Source organism: Alosa alosa, chromosome 2, assembly GCF_017589495.1.
Source record: "Alosa alosa isolate M-15738 ecotype Scorff River chromosome 2, AALO_Geno_1.1, whole genome shotgun sequence".
Taxonomy (NCBI): Eukaryota; Metazoa; Chordata; class Actinopteri; order Clupeiformes; family Clupeidae; genus Alosa; species Alosa alosa.
In genome coordinates this window covers 17,656,147-17,676,146 of record NC_063190.1, presented here as the reverse complement: position 1 = coordinate 17,676,146, position 20,000 = coordinate 17,656,147, and the positions used below count along the sequence as shown (strand labels likewise).

Sequence of the window (20,000 nt, the reverse complement as noted above, 5' to 3'; positions counted from 1 at the left end):
TACACCTTTAAGGGTTAAGAGGATGAGCATTCCTGTGAGCACAACCTACCTTGCTCCTTCACTTTAGGCAGCAGCTTGTCGAGGGCCACCATTTTGCCGCTGTTGGTGACCAGGTGGGTGTCCGTGGTGTAGGGGGGTCCCGGCTCGGCCCCGTCGAACAGGTAAGGGTGGTTGCAGCACTTGCGCAGCTGCATGAGGATGTTAAGCAGACGCATCTTGTCCATCTTGCCAGCCGAGTTCAGGATGTCGATGTCCTTCATGAGAATGCGTGTGTACCTGGGAGAGAGGGGGCATTTCCACACCAGGTGGTGTGTAAGCACAGTCCAGGAACACCATTCCAAGTAAGTGATAATGGACGACATAGTGTTCGGCTATCAGAAAAAAATAATGCACATTTGAGGTGGTGATGCAGCCATAATGCAAGGCAAAGTGGCCATTACACCTCGAAGCGCTATTATTTTTTTGATACCCAACGTTGTGTAATCAATTACAAGGATACAAGGATACAAGGAAGTTTATTGTCACATGCATATAGTTACTGGAAGTAAGAAATGCAGTGAAATTATGTCTGGTGTCAGCCTATTTGTGCATTTATGGGAGTGCAGTAGAAGAGGGTTTAGTAGATTAAGTGGCAAGGGCTGCATAAAAAGGTGGGGAGGATTGGGATTGGGGGGCACCAACAAGGAGCACCCAAGAGCAACAGGGGCAAGGAAAAAACTCCCTTACCTAGGAAGAAACCTTGGGCAGATCCACGGCTCAAGGGGCTAACCCAACTGCCAGGGGTCTTGGTGTGTGTGTTGGGGGGATGACAGGGGAGATGGGATAGTGTGCTGTGTATGTGGGGAGAGGGCAGTGTGCAATATGTGTGTTGGAGAAGCTTCCTCATGAGACAATGTGCTGTGTATTGGGGGCAGTGTGCTGTAGGTATGGTGAAGGGACTTACTATTGCAAGCAGAGTACTGTATGTATGATGTATGTGAGTGATGACAGTGAAGATGTGTGTGTGGGCGGTGGGCGGTGGGGAGTGGAGCAGTGACTGTGTGTGTGTGTGTGTAGTGTGTGTGTGGGTAGGTGGGGGCAGTGTGCTATAAGTATGTAGAGGATGTGTGTTGGAGAAGATCCTGAAGATAATGTGCTGTGTATGTAGGGAGGGGGGGGGCAGTGTGCAGCAAGTATGTAGAGGAGGCTTACTGTAGCAAGCAGTGTGCTGTATGTATGTGAGGTGATGACAGTGATGATGTAAGCGTGTGTGTTTTTTGTGTGTGTGTTGGGGATGGGGGTGGGGGGGGGGTGTGGGGGGGCAGAAAGGCTAGGCAATCAAGGACATGGGTAGATGGAGGAGAAATCAAAAATAATAAATAAAAAGTTCTATGGAGATGTGCAAAAGTTGGAGAAAGTCAGATATGTGTGTGTGTGTGTGTGTGTGTGTGTGTGTGTGTGTGTGTGTGTGTGTGTGTGTGTGTGTGTGTGTGTGTGTGTGTGTGTGAGTGTGTGTGTGTGTGTGTTTTGACGTGTGATGAAATAAGAAAATAAATAAAAGGTCTGTAGCATAGGGAGAGGGATGTAAAAGTGCTAAAAGTCTTGTAGGTGTGTGTGTGTGGGGGGGGGTCATGAGTGCTGAGGAGTGAATGAGTGCAAAGTCAGTATAGTGTGAGTTCAGAGTTCGGATGGCCTGGGGATAAAAACTTCTCCTGAGTCTCTCAGTTCTGGCTTATGCAGGATATGCTGCTTTTGATCGATAAAACTGTCTTGTTTGTAGAACTACTACTTTCTGTCACACATCGACTCATTTAAATAGATGATTGTTATGGCCAAAGGCCAGTTGTTAGTTCCATCTCTCTCGCTGCCAAATTAGCCTATCCCAAGATTCTGTTGATCCTTAGCTTTGTGAAATCACTGTTTTACTTACTTACTAAAGAGTACATCATAGCATAAATTCAACCAAGCAGTGGTATAAGTTATGAATAATGGACGGGTTTGTGGTACTTGGGAGAGGTTTTTGGGGTATCAGGGGTGCCGTTGGGGTACGTACCACTCGCGTTGCATTTTGCTGAGTCCCAGGTAGATCTTTACCTCCGTCTTAGGCGGGAGACTTTTCTCCACGTCCGCTTTGATCCTCCTCAAAAGAAACGGCCTCAGGACCTACCCACAAAAACCCAACAGTGTGAGTGTGTGTGTATGATATGGTGTGTGTGTGTGGTATGGTGTGTGAGTGTTTGTGTGTGTGTGCATATGTGTTTGTGTGTGTGTGTGTGTGCGTGCGTGTGTGTTTGTTTTCATCTCGTGATCTCATGTCTGCAGGGAGGCAGAGAGAAGTAAAGAGGAGTGTCAGTGTTTATGTGACACTTACTGCGTGCAGTCTCTCCACTAGCTTCTGATCACCGAGACAGTTATTAGTGTCAAACCACGAGTCGAAGTCCTGAGAAGTATAAAAAGAGACAGAACAAGAGAAAGAGGGAGTGAGAGTATGAGAGATAAGTGAAAGCAGCATCTCTCATCTTTGAACAACTAAAAATCACCTCCTGCTGTTTTCTCCTTTCAATCAAGAGCACAACACACATACACAAAAGAAAGAACATGCACACACAGAACATACACACACGCATGCACACACACGCACACACACACACATATACACACACAAACGCATGCACACACACACAAACCTCTCATCTGAGGAGACTGAAGAGAAGGAGAAACTACTCAAACAGGTACAGACACACACACACACACACACACACACACACACACACACATACACACACACACACACACACACACACACACACACACACACACACACTAAGAGTTTATGGAGTGCAGAGCTTACTGAACCCCACGTTCCTGACTGAGCTAATCAAAGATGACAGTTAAAATGATCAGACTGATTTCAGGATAGGGCAGCAATCCTTCCATGACTTGTTTAGTGTAGCATTTAGTGTGTGTGTGTGTGTGTGTGTGTGTGTGTGTGTGTGTGTGTGTGTGTGTGTGTGTGAGACTCACATTAGCAGAGTTGAAGACATCTGGGAGGAGGAAGTTAAGCAGAGACCAGAGCTCATGGAGGTTGTTCTGAAGGGGCGTACCAGTCAAAAGAAGCCGATTGGTTGTCTTGAACTCACGCACAATCTCTGACAGCTAATAAGAAATATAATCCAACACACACAAAACATTTTTTAAATAAGCTATGTGGCCTAAGTCCACACAACTGTTGGGCTGGAGGGACAATTGCTTCAATTACAATTAATTCAAAATTGCAGTTTTGGAGCATCAAATTATAGATCTGTAGGACAACAGCATGTTAGCATAAAGGAATGAACGCTGTGGTGTAGTGATGCATGGGTATAACAGAATCGGTCATTTATTCTTCTTTGGATTGGTTGAAGGAGCTCTACAGGCACAAACAGTTCTACAAAAAAACAGTACAAACTGTAGCTTTAGGGTTTATAGTTAACAGATGTTATGGTTTTGGATTAAGACGGGAGAGCGAGAATGTGTCTGTGAATGAAAGAGAGAGAGAGAGTGAGAGAGAGAGAAAGAGAGTCTTAAATAAAGAGTCACTATTGTTTCTGCATTTCAACAATAAAGAACACTATATTCAGCTTTCACAACAATCTGTTATGCAAACTTTTTGGGCAAACAAAATAATACAACTCGCTTTGTTGTAGCCTACAGTGCAAATCCTTGATGTTTGTGCCAGTGTCTGTAAAGAAGGAGTGTAAGGCGGCACACATCCCAGGCCAACACTGGATGGGTGCAGGATCCAGTACAAGAGTATCCAACGAGAATAAGGAATGATCCGCACACCAGGTAGCTTCCATTCAAGTCTCTGCAGTTTTTCCCCAGGTAAGTCTAAGAAAGAGCCGCATGGCTCCAAACGTCACAAACCAAATAAAAAAAAACTGTGAATGGGAGCTACCTGGTGTGTGGATCATCCCTTACTCTTTTTGTGCCGGTGTCTATCAGATAAAGAAACTAGGGCTGTCACTTTACGTTCGAAAATCGATTGCACAATCGATTGGACCAACCAACACAAGTTTCGAAAACTAAAATAGGGAATCGATTTTAACCAAATATGTACACTATTAATTTTAAACGAATTAAACAAATGAAAAAGATAGATGTAACAAAACTCAGGAACAAGCAGGAAAATAACAAAGAATTCCGAAGTGCAGTAAGCATTGCGAAAGCTAAAAAGAAAATTCTCACCAATTTTACGCACCGGAAACAGCTTTTTCAATCGGCTGCTGTGCTGCTGGTGTTTTGCCAAATAATTGAGGACAACACGATCAACTTGTGCGACATGAGAGATACGAGTGATAGGCCCTAATAACTTGAGGAGTTCGATATGGAAGCACTTCGGGGTTTGGGTATATCAAACTATGGAGAAGAACAAAGCGGTATGCAAACTGTGCAGTCGTGAGTTCTACGTAGGCAAAATTTGTTTGACATTTCTAATTGTAAACGCAGCCACATTAAAGCCTGCAGTAATGTTTTCATGTTATGGCAGTCCACTCTGCTTATTGTTTTTCGAGAATGTTGCACTCCTGTTTGTCATTGTGCACGAAACTTCACATTGTGCGTCTTCAAGCGCCCCCTTTACGTTCGTCCTAATGCCTGTTAGTTGTTCGTGGATTGTCCTATATTTGGCGTTGAAAATTGAAACGTCTTTAGACATGATTCAATGAACAATTATGTCTCAAGAATCGAACAGGATTTTTTTCACAAAAGTGACAGCCCTAAAAGAAACATTATGTCTATTATGATATTACCATATTCAATGGTATGGATTCCATCGCTATATAGGCATATTTTTGTGGGTCTGGCGGTGTGGATTGGCTCTCATGACTTGTCGGGTGGATGGGGGTGTTAAAAAACATTCCCAAAAATGTTCCCATATGCTGATACAACAATGATATGTTAATTGCCAAAATTACTTATTTTTATAAACTCTATGGTTAAACTACACAAAAAAATATCAGAATAACAAATTCACTGTGTTTTAACAATTAACAATAATAGTACTGACCGCACTTCAAGCAAACCAAACCACACATCAAGAGATAGAGAGAAAGAAAGACACAACAATATTATGTTATAATATTATGTTATGTTACATACTTCCTAGTATGTTTCTGTTTGTTTGTTCATTAAAATGTCTATAACAATTCACCCACCTTAGACTTCTCATTCTTTATCCTATGGGCCTCGTCGATGACCAGGTATCTCCAGTTGAACTTCTTGAAGACGGACTTCTCTCTGATGACCATCTCGTAGGAGGTCACGCACACGTCCCACTCGCCCGGCATCATCACGTCACGGATGAACGCCGCCTGGACACACACACACACACACAGCACACACAGGGAACCAAGTCTCACCAGTCGGACCTGACAAGCACGCGATGGGAAAGACTGTGTGACAGACAGAGGGGTGGGGAGGCAGGGCCGAGTTTTTTACCCTCGCATCTTTGTCTCCAATGAGGCAGACGGCTTTCAGAGTGGGGACCCAGCGCTTGAACTCGTTCATCCAGTTGTGCAGGGTGGACTTGGGCACCAACACCATGTGGGGACCGGGGATGTTGCGATAGTGTTTCAGGTAGCCCAGCAAGGCTATGGTCTGCAAAGTCTTCCCCAAACCCTGTTGACCAAAAGCACAATACACATCAAACCTATAGGCAACAATAGACACATATGCTGCAAATCAAGGATTAGGGGGACCTAACAATTCCACTTAACATTGATGATTGGATCATGATTAAATCAAAGAATTTAAAAACAATTAAGAACCATTGTCACCCTCTAACAGAAACTGATTTTGCTACGCTTGTAGGGGGGTTCGGTGTTCAAAGTGGATCCTAAATTGTACAGAGAGGATAAAGAAGTCGATATAAACAGCTCAGTTACCATCTCATCAGCCAGGATACCATTGATTCCATTCTCATAGAGAGAGATCATCCAGTTCAGGCCTCGTATTTGGTAGTCTCTCAAAGTGCCATTCTTCACATCTATTTGTTTATGCAAAAACACACACGTACACACAAATGCAAAGGTGTGCAAAAGAAAAGTGTGATTGTCAGTAAACATTAAAGAATGATGTTAGCAATGACTTGCTTATCAGCTTGGCTACATAGTCACCATATAAACTTGCTCTTTTTTGAAGCTTCTTAAAGATAAAATAAACATATAACTTATTCATATTCTGTCATAACTATTCACTATAAAGATGACCTTGTAAGAAAAATCTTCCTAAAACTATTTACCAGTATATTTACATTTTAAATAACAAATAAATAAAAAATAATAACATGTTACTTAATCTGTCAATCTTTTTCATAATCCTATTACAAGCCCACAGAAGAAAGAGGGTCACCACATACATGAGGGGGACTCCTCGAAGCGCACAAGCACGTTTGCAGCTTTGCGACTCTCTGATAGGAGCTCCTCATCCTCCTCCTGTTCAGTGCGACGGTGGCGGTTGCTTCAGGCACAGGCAGACACACATTAGTTAGTACAGTCATTTCTGGTGTATTAGCTGCATTGTGTATAAACCGCAGGACAGTGTTTCATGCAAATAATTAAAAAAGAAAACCTATGTGCTGTATTAACTGCACTGTGTATTAACCACAGTGCCCAATAGGTCAATGAATCAGAATCAGCTAATTATTTAATCATAAAGAATGAAAAAAAAAAAAAATGCATTCCCATGTATAGCCCACCCCTGTGTATTAACCTTATAGCTGAAGAAATTTTGCCTTGGTTAATACGTGGGGAAGAAACAGTAATCGTGCGCTGGCCAACATCAGCAGCGACCGACCGACCACCATCCTCACATGGGCCATACATACACCTTGGTGAGACCCAAAGGCTAACGGCTCTGACTCACTCGCCCACAGACAGGAGGTTCTGCTTCTCGTCCTGCTTGATGCGGGGTCTCCCCACACGCACCTTCAGGGGCGAGGTGGGGGATTTCTGCGAGGCCGGCTGGATGAAGTGAGCAAAGAGCTCCGTCTGCTTCAGCAGGAACTCGAAGCGGTTCGCTCGGTCCGTTCTCTGAAGGATTGTGTTAGTAAACACATAATATACTTCATTTAACGTAAGTAATTATTGTGTGTACCGATTTCATTAGTACCCCTACACTACACTTAATAACAGTATTATAATCTGCAGAGATGCAAATGTCCGGCTTCAGAAGTAAAAGTCCTACCATATATTGTTCCTACCTTTGCAATTAACACAGGTGATTTCAGGTAGAAACAATATATGTCTCTGATAATCTGTTACATATCTATCATCTAACAGTAACTGGAACTAAATACTGACAATGTTAACCAGTAAGATATATTTTAATAGAAATCCCCCAATGAAAATTGCTTGGAATTCTTAAAGCTGCAGTTGGCAAGTTTGACAAATTGAGGGTACCAAAATTTTGAATGTTTACAACTCTCATGCCCCTCCCCCACTACCACCGAGCACCCTCTTATCGAGTTTGTGCTTGTCAGTGCACACCAGACTGCAATAGACTGTGATTGACAGTCAGATCTCACACAGCCCTGCTCTGATTGGACCAGAAGAACCGGGAGCTGTGGATTTTTGCAAAACAAATAGGCTCTAGGTGGAGGTAGAGGTTTTTTTCCTAAAACCGGCTGATTTATGTTGTTCTGTCGGAGCATAGTGTCGGTTTCAGTGAATATGATCAAAAAAATCTTGCCAACTGCAGCTTTAATGTAAATCTTGCTTCAAAAGACAAATATAGTTATGTCACAGATATGTTATGGCAGATGTCACAGACATCATGACAGTAGGTATCCGTCGATTTGACATTGACAATACCATTAACTATCAAGACAACACTCATTTTTTACATCACAACAGCCTATTAAGTTGTCACAGCATCATAAAGTCATGACAAGTACCGATTATGGTGACATAAAACAGTTATATCCCTGGACACTGTCTGTTATTATAACTATTTAAAACAGCATATGACATCGGGCATGACAGGATTATTACATGGTTTGTATTAGTTTTATGAAGCAGGGTTCAAGTGAATGTTGGCCCCATGCTATATATTCACATACCATATTATTTGAACCACTTCCCTGTGCAAATACAAAGTTTACAATTTACAAAACCTTTAACAGCTGTATGATTTTGTCAAGTACACCCATGTGCATCATGCATGCACTGCGGCTGTCTGGGCCTTTAGTTACGCATAAGACAACTTGTCGCTCACCCTCTTCTCTTCATACTCCGGGTCGACGGTGCCCTCTTTCGCGGCTGCCTTGGGTGGGGGCTTCAGATGAAAGGGTGGCTCGTTCTGGGCAGACACAAATTCACACCGAAATTCACAGAGATTCATGCCCACCTGTTTAATATGCTAATATACATTACACTATTATGCTACACCTATCGTTTTATTCCACCAATTGCGTGATTGTCTCCTGTTTGTTTTGAGAGTTTGTGTATGGCCATGTGTAACTTGTTTCAGTCTTGGCATGACGCCATGACTAAACACTCAACCATGTGTCACGTGTTCAAGTTCACTTTAATGAAAGTAAACAGCAAAACACTAGTGTCGCAGTGTGAGCAGTAATTCTACTCGTTGAATAGAAATGTGATTATTTTGTCTAGGCATATCACTGTGCTGTTGCTGGCCAAAGAACCAACCAGAGAGGGCTCTATCGAAACAGCAACAAGCAATGGGAGAGCTTTGCCTTTGACAGAACTACCACTGACGTACGAACGACGGCGTGCGGTGGTTTGTGGTAGCTCAGAGTACCCAGGCTACCGTTATTGCAGTGGCATACAGATCAGATCTGACTGACACAGTTGCAAGTTCGAGACACTCGTGTGTTCACACCACATGATAATAACATGATAATGCCGTTCCTGTTGCTGCCACAAGAGTCGTCACTGCGTGCGCGAGCACTTCAGAGTGTCTTCATAAACAACATGACGTTAGTGCTTCGTTCAACATCTGCAGCTGTACAGTTGTGCTCTCCGCCTTCCCGCCATATTCTCTCCGTTTGCTGAAAAGCAGCAAACTTCTGCACGGTGTTTTTTTCCATGTAAAAAGCAGAAAAACGCATGCTCATTTCCCCTTACCTCCTCCGACTCCTGCTTGGCATCGCGGGAAGTGGAGGGTACCTCTTCGTCAGACATTACGCCAATACACAGGTCCTTATCCTGAATTATTTTTTATCAGACAGTAAGTTATACATGGCAAAATAAGCGTCTACGTCATTATCAGACAGCACATTCCTGGCACACGCCCCCTTCATAAAAGTGACAATCCCGCGATGTTAGAGCACTGAATTCTCGCGATAACTGATATAGTCAGTAATAGCAGCTCTATAATAGTAAGCAGTGAAATGGTAGGCTCGAATATGTCAAAACAAGGTAGGCTAAATATAGCTGATTTAATGCTATCGGTGCCTTTATTGTTATACCACCAAATTAAATTGAGCTTAGAACATACCAAGGAACATGCAAAAAGTTACCAATGCTTATGAGACTAGTCCTATCATATTAATGTGCTTTACATAGCCAAATGTCTACAAACCTTTAAAAGTAAGCAAGTGGTGACAGTAAGGTCGAAACTCTTCAGCATCAGATATCCTTGAGCACCACCTAGCTCTGTCTGATTGTGCCATGTTCAAGAGAGTCAAGAAAGGTAGAGTTGTGGGGGGGGGGGTCAGTAAGAGTGAAGAAGGGGAAGAGCAGAGCACAGGGAGTGCACCTGAACAAAAAGAGGTGTATTGGCAGAGCAGAGGCCACATTCTTCCCAATTTGGCCAGAATAAAAGAGGTGTAGAGACAACAACAACAACAAAAAAAAAAAACATAGCGTTATCTCTGAAGATCAGTGAGACAGAACAGAAGAGGCGTGAGCGGTCGGCAATTGTAAGACAGAGAGAGTGCGTCACAGAGTGATACTTCTTGTGGCACAGCAATGTACTTGGATGTGTTGGAAAGAATGACAGAAGAGGTAAATATGTGGGCAAAATAATCCTTTGTCTAGATATCCATGAAAAGAAGGGGAGGAGGAGACAGAGATCCCATAACATAGCATATGGGAGATTCAATGCAGTGGCCCTCTTGGTATGACAAAATCCTAAAGGCACTCAGCCATAACAGACAAAACATTGCAATAGTAGGCTACTGCAAAAGCGTAGGCTGTCCATCTCACTGAATACTCAATTTGCCACACAAGCAGGCTGTATGACTTACAATATGATTTGTGTGTGAGTCACTTTAAGGTGTGCTGTATGAGTCCACACCAGAAACCAGTGATTTGAGTGCCAGGGATTTACACAATGGGAAATGGACACTTGATGTCCATCACTCTTTTCCATTATCTTTTGTCTATGATGAGGTAAGCATTCTTTTCAAATCCACCTCTACTAAAAGTTGGTTCTATTTTCCTTTGGCTTTAAAAACAAAACAACTTGTCACCACAAGGTGGCGATCAGTTATCAGTCTTTGGCCCCAACCCTCAAAATAACTGAAATATTTTGTTTTAATGTTTTCTTGAAAAATAACATTTTCTGCTATTAATACTACCACAGCTACTACTTCTGTTTATACTGGTGCTCTATGATGCTACCTACAATATTTGTCACCATATTTTCAGTAGGCTACACACATTTCAGTATATTCACACTCGTGTGTGCTTTAATCCACACCTTCTTACACACATTGTCACACACACACACATTCACACACACACACACACACACCCATATGTTATGATAGAGGTCAAGTGCTTCCCCGCACATTTGTGCCGTTACAGGGAGGGACGAATTTCCTTTTCTGTGAAATAACCCCGCTACACAACCACCACCACCACCTCCACCCCATCCTCTCTGATACTCTGCATGCGTACTGAAGAAGAGATACACACATGCTCACACCCATGCATGCACACACACGCCCTTCTCGCTCAGACGAACTGGCACACCTCTCTCCCCCCCCTCTCCCTCCCTCTCTCTCTCTCTCACACACTCTCTCCCTCCCTCTCTTCCTCTCAGTCTCTTCGTGTGATCAATGGCATGACTTCCTCCTTGTGGCAGCTGGGGATTGAACACAGGGTCCTCTCTGCTCTGTTTTCAGTCTGACAGCAGCAGTGGCAGCCTCAGCACTGAAGAGCACACCAGAGGACAGGCAGATCACACACGCACGCACACACACACACACACACACACACACAGACTCCTACACGCAGAGGGAGAGAGAGAAACACACACACACATGTACACACTGTGGATTCCGTGAGCAGGCAACATGAGTGCGGACGATGTGGTGTTTACCGGCTGGCTCGTCAAGTCCCCACCAGAGAAGAAGCTCAATACCAGATATGTGAGTGTAAACACTACGACCGGACCGTTTGTGTGTGCAGCTGTATAACTTACATGTGTTTAATGTGTGTTTATGTGTGTGTGTGTGTGTGTGTGTGTGTGTGTGTGTGTGTGTGTTTGCATGTATATGCTACTGTGATGTATGTGGACAAGCTCTACTAGAGTGGCAATTACTACTGCAGTAGTGTTAGAGCCATGTTTGTGGAAGTCCCCGCAGCCACAGAGCTCTTCCTCTGACAGATGTCCAGTGTCATCCTGCCGGCTCTGTTAGTCTGCGGTGCGATGTGCTGTAGCATTTGAGTTGTATTTAAGTTTTGCTGTGCAGTAGCTCCTAGTACTGTTTGTCTATGTGCATGTGTTTGTCTGTGTTTGTCTGTCTGTTTGTGTGTGTGTGTGTGTGTGTGTGTGTGTGTGTGTGTGTGTGTGTGTGTGTGTGTATGTGTGTGTATGTGTTGTCCTTTTGTGTCATCAGCACAATGTGGACATTTTTATGTAATTTTGTCACAGCCGTGTGTTGTGTAGCGTGTAGTCACAAGACACTGTGAGCTTGCTGTTCTTGTTATGAGTGTCTTAATGGAAAGCTGTTATTTTACCTGTCTGTTGTATGACATGGTCGTTGTGTGCCTCCATTCTCAGAAAAGGGACTTTTCACTAATAAACAATGCCTCAGAGTTTCTACTGAGAACTCACAATCGTTTCTGGAACTATTTCTGAATCCTTCAAGCAATCAGGTTTACAGTATAGCTCCCCTAAAGGAACTGGATAGAACCCTCAGGGAAAGGGCAGTTTCCACACAGAACATTTCCCTATACAAAGAACCATTTGTTGGCTAAAGAATGTTTTAGCTAGTAGTCTTAAAGGGCTGTGTTGTGAAGACAAGCTGAAATATGCTTATCTTTTTTCAGATAATCTTTACTAACTGTCTGTGCGGTGTCTAGTGCCTGTGTTCAACCCTGTTATGTGACTTGTCAGGATCATGTCAGACACGTCAGACTTTTGTACCTGCATTGAGTGACAATGTATTGTCTTTATCGTGATCCTGTTTTTTTCCTTCAGTGATTTTCCCTTGCTGTCTTGTTCACATATACCGGTAGTCCTCCATAACAGTGTGATGCTGTCCTTGCTTGCTTATAGTAACAGTCATTGTTGCTCATGATGTTACCTCTCGTGTTATTTACCAGGAACTGCCTGCTTCCCTGCTTTTCCACTTCCTGCTCGTCTTGTCCTCTCACTCACTGACAGCAAACACAGACATACACACACACACACACAAACACACACACACACACACACACACACACACACACACACACACACACCACAAAAACACAGGCATTATTTATTTAAAACAACAATATGCAGCACTCTGTCCAACACACACATGTTGCCGCTGAAAGCACACACACATTTGTCTGCCTTTCGCCATTTTCATATGAGCTGGTTTCAATAAGCCTGTTTTTGCATTTGCCCACACTATTTGTTTAGATGTGTAATCTGCCACAGTTGTAAGTCTCTCTGTCGTGGGGAGGGGATGTTGTTGTGGTTTTCTTGTAACACCTCTATGCCCATTTTGGTTAATTGGGCAGCCGTGGCCCACTGGTTAGCACTCTGGACTTGTAACCGGAGGGTTGCCGGTTTGAGCCCCGACCAGTGGGCCGCGGCTGAAGTGCCCTTGAGCAAGGCACCTAACCCCTCACTGCTCCCCTCGAAGGCCTGCCGTTGTAGCAGGCAGCTCACTGCGCTGGGATTAGTGTGTGCTTCACCTCACTGTGTGTACACTGTGTGCTGTTTGTGTTTCACTAATTCACCGACTGGGTTAAATGCAGAGACCAAATTTCCCTCACGGGATCAAAAAAAAAGTAAATGTACTTAATTGCTGGTGTGCAAGAATCTTGAAGAATCACATCAAACCGTTTACTCCTTGCTGGATCTTTTTAACTCCTTACTGAACAAACTATGTCCAGTGTTGTGACGACATTCGGGCCCATACATGTACACAAATATGAATAGCCTCTCCAGTGTTTTCCACTGATGCACTTTAAAACATCAAGACTGGGTGGAGTTGGACAGGGAGTTTTGTTTCATTGTTTACATTTTGCGAGTCTTCCCATAGCAACAATTCTACATCTTTGTGTACAGCACATTCTCTCATACACAAACACACATGTTCATACACACACACACAGAGAGAGAGAGAGAGAGAGAGAGAGAGAGAGAGAGAGAGAAAGAGAAAACAGACAGATACACACACACACACAAACACACACATAGACATACTGTACACACACAAGGCATGCTAATACACATAGCTTTACTTCTGTGAAATCTGGGTGTGTTGCAAAATATGGGAAGTCCTGTCAATGCCAGGCAGTTAGGGGTGACCCTGCAGGCAGATGGGAGTCAGGTTGTCAGTGACCCCCCTCCCCCACCCCCAGCCGCTACCCCACCCCCAGGCAAAGCCCAACAACATGCTGTTGCCACAGTTTAGACCACTTCCTGTGTCTAAGTGGAGGAGAAGGGGGTCATCATTTCTGTGAGAAAGTGCACAGTGGAATACACACATACACACACACATACACACACACACACACACACACACACACACAGACACACACACACACACACACACACACACACACACACACACACACACACAGATGTATGTTTGGTAAATAGTTGAGAGTTTCACTAAAGCAGGACATTTGAAGAGCATACAGGTCATAACAACAAGTCAGCAATCAAGCGTCATGTTCTGTACATACCTACAGTCCTTCCAGGCCCAAACAAGGTGTACCTTGTATTTATAGTTGATTTGAATACTGACAAGGTCAGAAAGAAACTGTTCTGTTTTCACTTTACACTCAAGGACATCCATCACGTGGAGTGCACTCTCGTGTTATTGTGTTCAGTGCCAGATTGGTTTCAGCCAAAACACAATACTCTACCCCGATGGATCATGCAAGTCTTCCATTGTTGGAATGGGAGGTTCATCTGACGAAAAGATCACAACATGCTCCTCACTTGGTTTAGAGCTTTCACTCTGAGTCTTTCCACACACTCTGAATAAATCACGACCTACCTTAGAGCCAGTTTAAGTGTGCCAGATAAAAAAAGGAGCTCAGAGCTTTTAAGGTGCTACTTCGACTGGATGTAAAAAATGCATGAATGTATTTTACAGTAAAGCATGACCTAAAAAGTGTGGCCCTCCTTAGGTGCCTAGACTCATATAAACCACAGGCATCTGATGTGGTAAATATATCAAGATCCAGTATAAAGCCACTGTGTTCTGTGCTAGTATCCTGTGCGTGCTTCCTTTTCTTGCATGTGTTTGCTGGTGCAAAACCATAACAGTTGTTCCATTATCTGCACTTACATATTTTTTTTTCACCATCCCCAAAATAGTGGAAGTATATGTCACATGAAGATGGTGAAAAGCTGAACTCTTCGTTGACGGCTTGTATTAAAGGTCACGGTCATATTTTAGTCTATAGTCCCTCCGCTCTAGCTCTCGCAGCAGGGTAATGTCAGACAAATGGATTTTTTGTTCTCCTCTCGACTAAAACTGCCGCTGCGCTCACAACTTCCTCTTCTGCGCTCGGCTTCTGGGAAAGGCCAGTGTTAGTTCCTCACAGTGACCATGTCAAAAGCACAAGAAACGGGCCTTTTGTCTGCAGGCGAGGTGCAACCAGGTCACACTGTGACCTTGGCTTCTGAGCATGCTCCGTAGTGCCACGGTCTGGTTACCATGACGAATAACCAAAGCAGTACTGTGGTTAGATAAGGGGGTTGGGGGTACTCACACTCTGAGTGTTATTAGTATCACTATTAGTGAGGCAAATTATAATTGTCTAGACACACAGCCTATTGAGCGTCATGATGAAGTTGATGTCTTTTACAAACAAATGAAAAAAAATAAACAATGGAGGACAAAAATAAATATTACTCCTCTGTTTTTTGCACTTTTATAGCCACAACATACCCATTCCACTTGTTTGGCTGGACAAAGCAATTGTTAGCTAAGCATGTGCTTATCCACATACTACAGCATGTTTTATCAATATTATAAGAGACAAAGCTTAACTAGATACTAGGTAGGACAACTTTTCCAACAATAGCTTTCATGCTACTGGAAAGTATGTGTTGATAGAGCTCTCTAAAAATAATGAGTGACTGACTGCGGTTTTCCATCTTCCACATGACATCATGGGCTAGCGTCTTTGCCTGCCCGTCAGCAAATAATCAGTTGGCCCTCAGTAATTAAGAATGCAAAGTCGTCATTATAGGTTAAGGGAATTGGTCATGCCATTTCTCATAAGATAACACCAATATTGCTGACAGATTGCGTCAAACTGCTTTTTTCAACCTTCTCCCGTCAGCATTTTCTCAGTAGCACATTTCTAATGCTTAACTCAGAGCACTTTAACAAAGAGCTACTGCTACTGACATCAATATGGAGTTGAATGTAGATGCTGACTGTTCCTCAAATGTTGCTGACATGTGAAAGTAATTGTGGTGAATAATTACTTAATATTAATCTTAGACTGGCAAACTTCAGGAACACTCAGGAATCAGGTTTATTCTGTTACAAGCAGATAGGGTACAAAAAAATGGTCTATGATGTAGCCTAGGCCTGTAAGGTAACATCCTTTGTCTTGTGTACTTGATAGCCCTTAGAACAGTACATTAGCATTTCATTGGGAGAGGGGAGGGTGTCTTTGTTTTAAACCAAGAAGGGCCACATGGCCAACTGAAACTAGTCTAGAAATTAAATCATTATTCATTTTCACCGTAAAATTATTGCTGTCACATGTTGTACGCGAGCATTAGATGGAAGTATGAGATCATTTCTTTTTCATCCGCTCTTTGCAGAGAAGTACAGTATCGAAAACAAAGAACTGTATGTTCCTGTCCTGGCTTCTTTGCATTGGCTCCCTGTCCACCTTAGAGTTCAGCTCAGCTCAAGGTTTTACTGATTGTTTTTAATGTTTTTCATGGGCAGGCCTCAATCTCTGACCTCATCTATTTACACCAAGAGCCCAGGTCTCTCAGATCCGCAGGGCAAAGCTCTCCTCCAAGTGGTTGGGTCACAGCTCAAACAAAAAGGTGACAGAGCTTCTGCAGTTGCAGCACCACGTCTGTGGAATCAGCTGGCTCCAACCAATCAAAGTGCTCCCTCCCTCCATCTCCGCTGTTAAGTCACAGGCTCAAACCCCACATTTTTTTCTCGGGTCTTCCCGGCCTTCTAACCTCCCATCGGTTGCTATATCTGTAACTCTGTGCATGCCCCCCTGCTGTCCTTCGATTGTTGTTGTTGTTATTGTTGATATGTCTCTGTTTGCTGTTGTCATTCTCATACTGCAGTGATTTTCAACCTGGGGTCCGCGGAGGTACTGCATGGGGGTCCGCCAAATTATTTCATCTGAAGAATTTTTTTCCTCTTCCAAAAGTTTAAAACGTCCTATAGGCTACATAAACATAAACAGAACATAGAAAATATGCTTTCTATTCGTTTATAAACATACTGGATTTATGTTTCTTATCATTTGTTTTATTTTTTACAGCACTTTGGTCAGTGAAAGCTGTGATTAAATGTGCTTTAGAAGTAGATTTTACTTCCTTACTTCCTTACTCATGTGACTGATCATAACTGTGACATTGCTTTGGCTCATGCTTGGCGAGATTGGACAGATATGTCAGTGACAGTCATGGAGCACATTTTTCTCATGTCCTGAATGCTATTGGATACTGGATTAGCAGATTATTTTGGGGTTGGTTATGAGTATGTAAGAAAGTCAGATATTATAGAAATTAAATTAAATCATGAAATAACTCACTATCTGTATTTATGTACTCCATTTATGTGTTACTTACTACTGTCTTTTTATTGCACTTTGTACGGCACTTTGGTCAATGTACACTGTATTTTAAATGTGCCTTATAAATACATTTTACTTACTTACTTTCTTACTTAATCATACATTGATCATAATACTGACTATGAGATCTCTCTCTCTTTATCTATCTCTTTGCCTTCTGGCCAGTCATGGAGGAAGCGCTGGTTTGTCCTGCGTCAGGGTCGTATGAGCGGCAACCCAGACGTGCTGGAGTACTACCGCAACAAGTGCTCCCGGAAGCCCATCCGCACCATCGACCTGCAGGAGTGCGAGGTCCACACGCCATGCAGCGAGCCCCAGCAGCAGACGCACATGCAGCAGCAGACGCCACAGCCTCCGCAGCCCCTACACAAGCGCCAGTTCCAGAACCAGCACCTGTTCGTGGTGAAGACCGCGGCGCGCGTCTTCTACCTGCTGGCCAAGACCCAGGAGGAGATGAATGGCTGGGTGCAGAGGATCAGCCAGATCTGCACCTTCGGGACACCGGATGACACAGGTGAGAGCACTGACACCGTCTGTGTTAAGTTGGAAGATGGAAGACATACAAGGGCCCTGCTGTCATTGATGGGTAATGAGCAAGGTCTGTTGCACATGAACTAAAGCTATCGTGGGGTATGTACTGTAAGGCCATTGCACTGACCCCCCCCATGTTTTGCGATTAGGGTCTTGCTCATGGTATAAGATTAGCTAATTATGTAGATCATCGTCATTAGCTGATGATGTAGTTATTACACTAGCCTTAGTTCATGCATGGTGGACCTGGTTTGGCTCATTACTTGACTTAATGCGAGTTGCCCATCAATGAAATTTGGGACCACATTGGACCCGGGCTTATTTGTTCCTGTTGGTCCACATTGATCTAAATGTGAGAAATTGCATGTTGTCTGATTACTGCACATGACCTTTATTCCACCACATATGCATTCCATAGCAATGTAGTTCCAGAAATACATGTAGATATATTTGATATGTTTCAACATATTTGACCTTTCAACTTACTTGGCCAGCAGAGTAATGGACGTAACTGCTGTGCACCAAAACCAAATCAATGTTTTGGAAAGGAGACAGATTCATCTGATCTAATTAAAATGGCTCAGTGTTCTGTGTCTCCTCTGTTGTCTGTTTGTGTGTGCGAGCAGACCATTTTATTTCTACTTCCTCTTCTCAGTTCGGAAATGAAGGAGATATTTTCTCATCAGTGTACTTGAGTCCTTAGTCCCATGTGAAATCGGCTACTTGTCACTCACAGACTTCTCAAGAAGCTTCTGTTAAGATCGTGGTTGACCTGAGCTTGTAATTGCACAAGAATCACAACCACAAACATGAGTTGGGGAAAACCTACCTCAGTGTCTTTTTCTCTCTCCTTTTCTCTCAATCTCTCTCTCTCTCTTTTTTTCTCTTTCTCTCTCTCTCTCTCACACACACACACACACACACACACACACACACACACACACACACCACACCAACAACCAAACGTACCCACTATTGCTTAAACCACAAGTTTGGTTTTCCAGACCTGAAGGCTGGAAGCAAAAGCTAGGGCAGACCAGAGGGAAACAAGGCTACTGGATATCCTGTCAAGTTTACCTACCATTATATTTGTCCAACAAAACAACAGGTCTGTTACATCTACTGATAGATGTATGACCGTAATATTAGGACTTCACGGAGTAAATGCAATGGCTGTGTCAACACTGCAGGCCTTTCTACTGTTTCACCAAACCAGTCTTTTGTTTGCAGCCCATGGTTTGCAGCTGTTTTATTTCCTTGTAATAAGGGGGGCTATGGGATATGACATGTGACTGGCAGTACTTATCTTTCATGCCGTGTCATATCTCTCCCATCACCCTCTGCAAAGTCTCTGCTTAGTGTCTGATGGAACGGACAAATCATTTCTCTCTCGCTATCGTCAATCCTTCCTCTCTGTGACGGAGTGAAGACTAACCAGGCTTTGGCACCTCCTCCCTCTTCTCTACTTTGGTTTAATTGAGGCCAAGCATTAGCATTCAAGCCCATTCTTTCCCCCTCTCTCCCTCTCTCCATCTCTCTCTCGCTCCCTCTCTCTTTTTCTCCATCTTTTTCTCCCTCTCTCCCTCGTTCCCTCTCTCCCTCTCTCTTTTTCTCCATCTTTCTCTCCCTCTCTTTTTCTCCATCCCTCTCTCCCTCTCCCTTGTTCCACTCGGCACAGCCACATGACTACAGCTCAGCTCAGCCTCGACTCGACGCGGCTGTGGCATACGCAGCTGCACGCACGGCTCGGCAATATGCTCCTGCGGAGCCGACAGCCCCCGAGCAGCGGTGTGCCAACAGATGGTTCAACGAGCGTCACCCTCTGTCAGTTCCAGCCTTTGGATAGACTTAATCATTCCTGGGAGGGGAACACAGGCCAGGCCTTGAGCAACAGCACTAGGATGTTTGATTGCTTACGTAACACAGGTGGGATGAAATACCTGTGAAAGGAGAGAAGGTGCGGTAGCTGTCCTTGGGGTGTTGCCAAGTTCGTTGGGCCTATAGATGGGGTGGATGTAGTATAGTGGTTAAGAAGCTGGGCTAGCATAACCTGGCAATAGCCAGATGAATTTCGCTCCGCCTAGCTCCACTCATCCATCTGGAACCGATCCATTGAAGTGTTGCTTCAGAAGGCTGGGCCTAATCAAAAAATGCTTGCATATGATTGAATAAGCCACTTGTCCGTCATCTATTGACGTGCTACTTCAACCACTCACATCGAAGCCAACCCATGACGCT

At 43.7% G+C, this 20,000-nt stretch overlaps 2 protein-coding genes across 7 annotated transcripts in view; one reads left to right on the top strand and one right to left on the bottom strand.

The window, feature by feature from the left end:
* Positions 1-9,257, bottom strand: part of smarca1 (SWI/SNF related, matrix associated, actin dependent regulator of chromatin, subfamily a, member 1) — a 24,786-nt gene extending 15,529 nt beyond the window's left edge. For 2 of the 4 annotated variants that reach the window (XM_048237399.1, XM_048237400.1), the window contains exons 1-11: positions 9,105-9,257; positions 8,233-8,316; positions 6,883-7,049; positions 6,377-6,477; positions 5,904-6,004; positions 5,458-5,637; positions 5,175-5,330; positions 3,004-3,135; positions 2,351-2,419; positions 2,033-2,142; positions 50-276 (exon numbers count right to left, since the gene is read on the bottom strand). In XM_048237399.1, the coding sequence (XP_048093356.1) occupies positions 50-276; positions 2,033-2,142; positions 2,351-2,419; positions 3,004-3,135; positions 5,175-5,330; positions 5,458-5,637; positions 5,904-6,004; positions 6,377-6,477; positions 6,883-7,049; positions 8,233-8,316; positions 9,105-9,161 (1,384 nt within the window). In that variant the 5' untranslated portion in view covers positions 9,162-9,257. The other 2 variants (XM_048237401.1, XM_048237402.1) reach the window with 2 other exon arrangements.
* A 437-nt stretch (positions 9,258-9,694) lies between these two features.
* gab3 (GRB2 associated binding protein 3) overlaps positions 9,695-20,000 on the top strand; it is a 23,044-nt gene continuing 12,738 nt past the window's right edge. The window contains exons 1-3 of one of the 3 annotated variants that reach the window (XM_048270533.1): positions 9,695-10,373; positions 11,111-11,356; positions 17,397-17,745. In XM_048270533.1, the coding sequence (XP_048126490.1) occupies positions 11,282-11,356; positions 17,397-17,745 (424 nt within the window). In that variant the 5' untranslated portion in view covers positions 9,695-10,373; positions 11,111-11,281. Of the gene's footprint in view, positions 10,374-11,028; positions 11,357-16,354; positions 16,459-17,396; positions 17,746-20,000 lie in introns of those variants that run through there. The other 2 variants (XM_048270526.1, XM_048270543.1) reach the window with 2 other exon arrangements.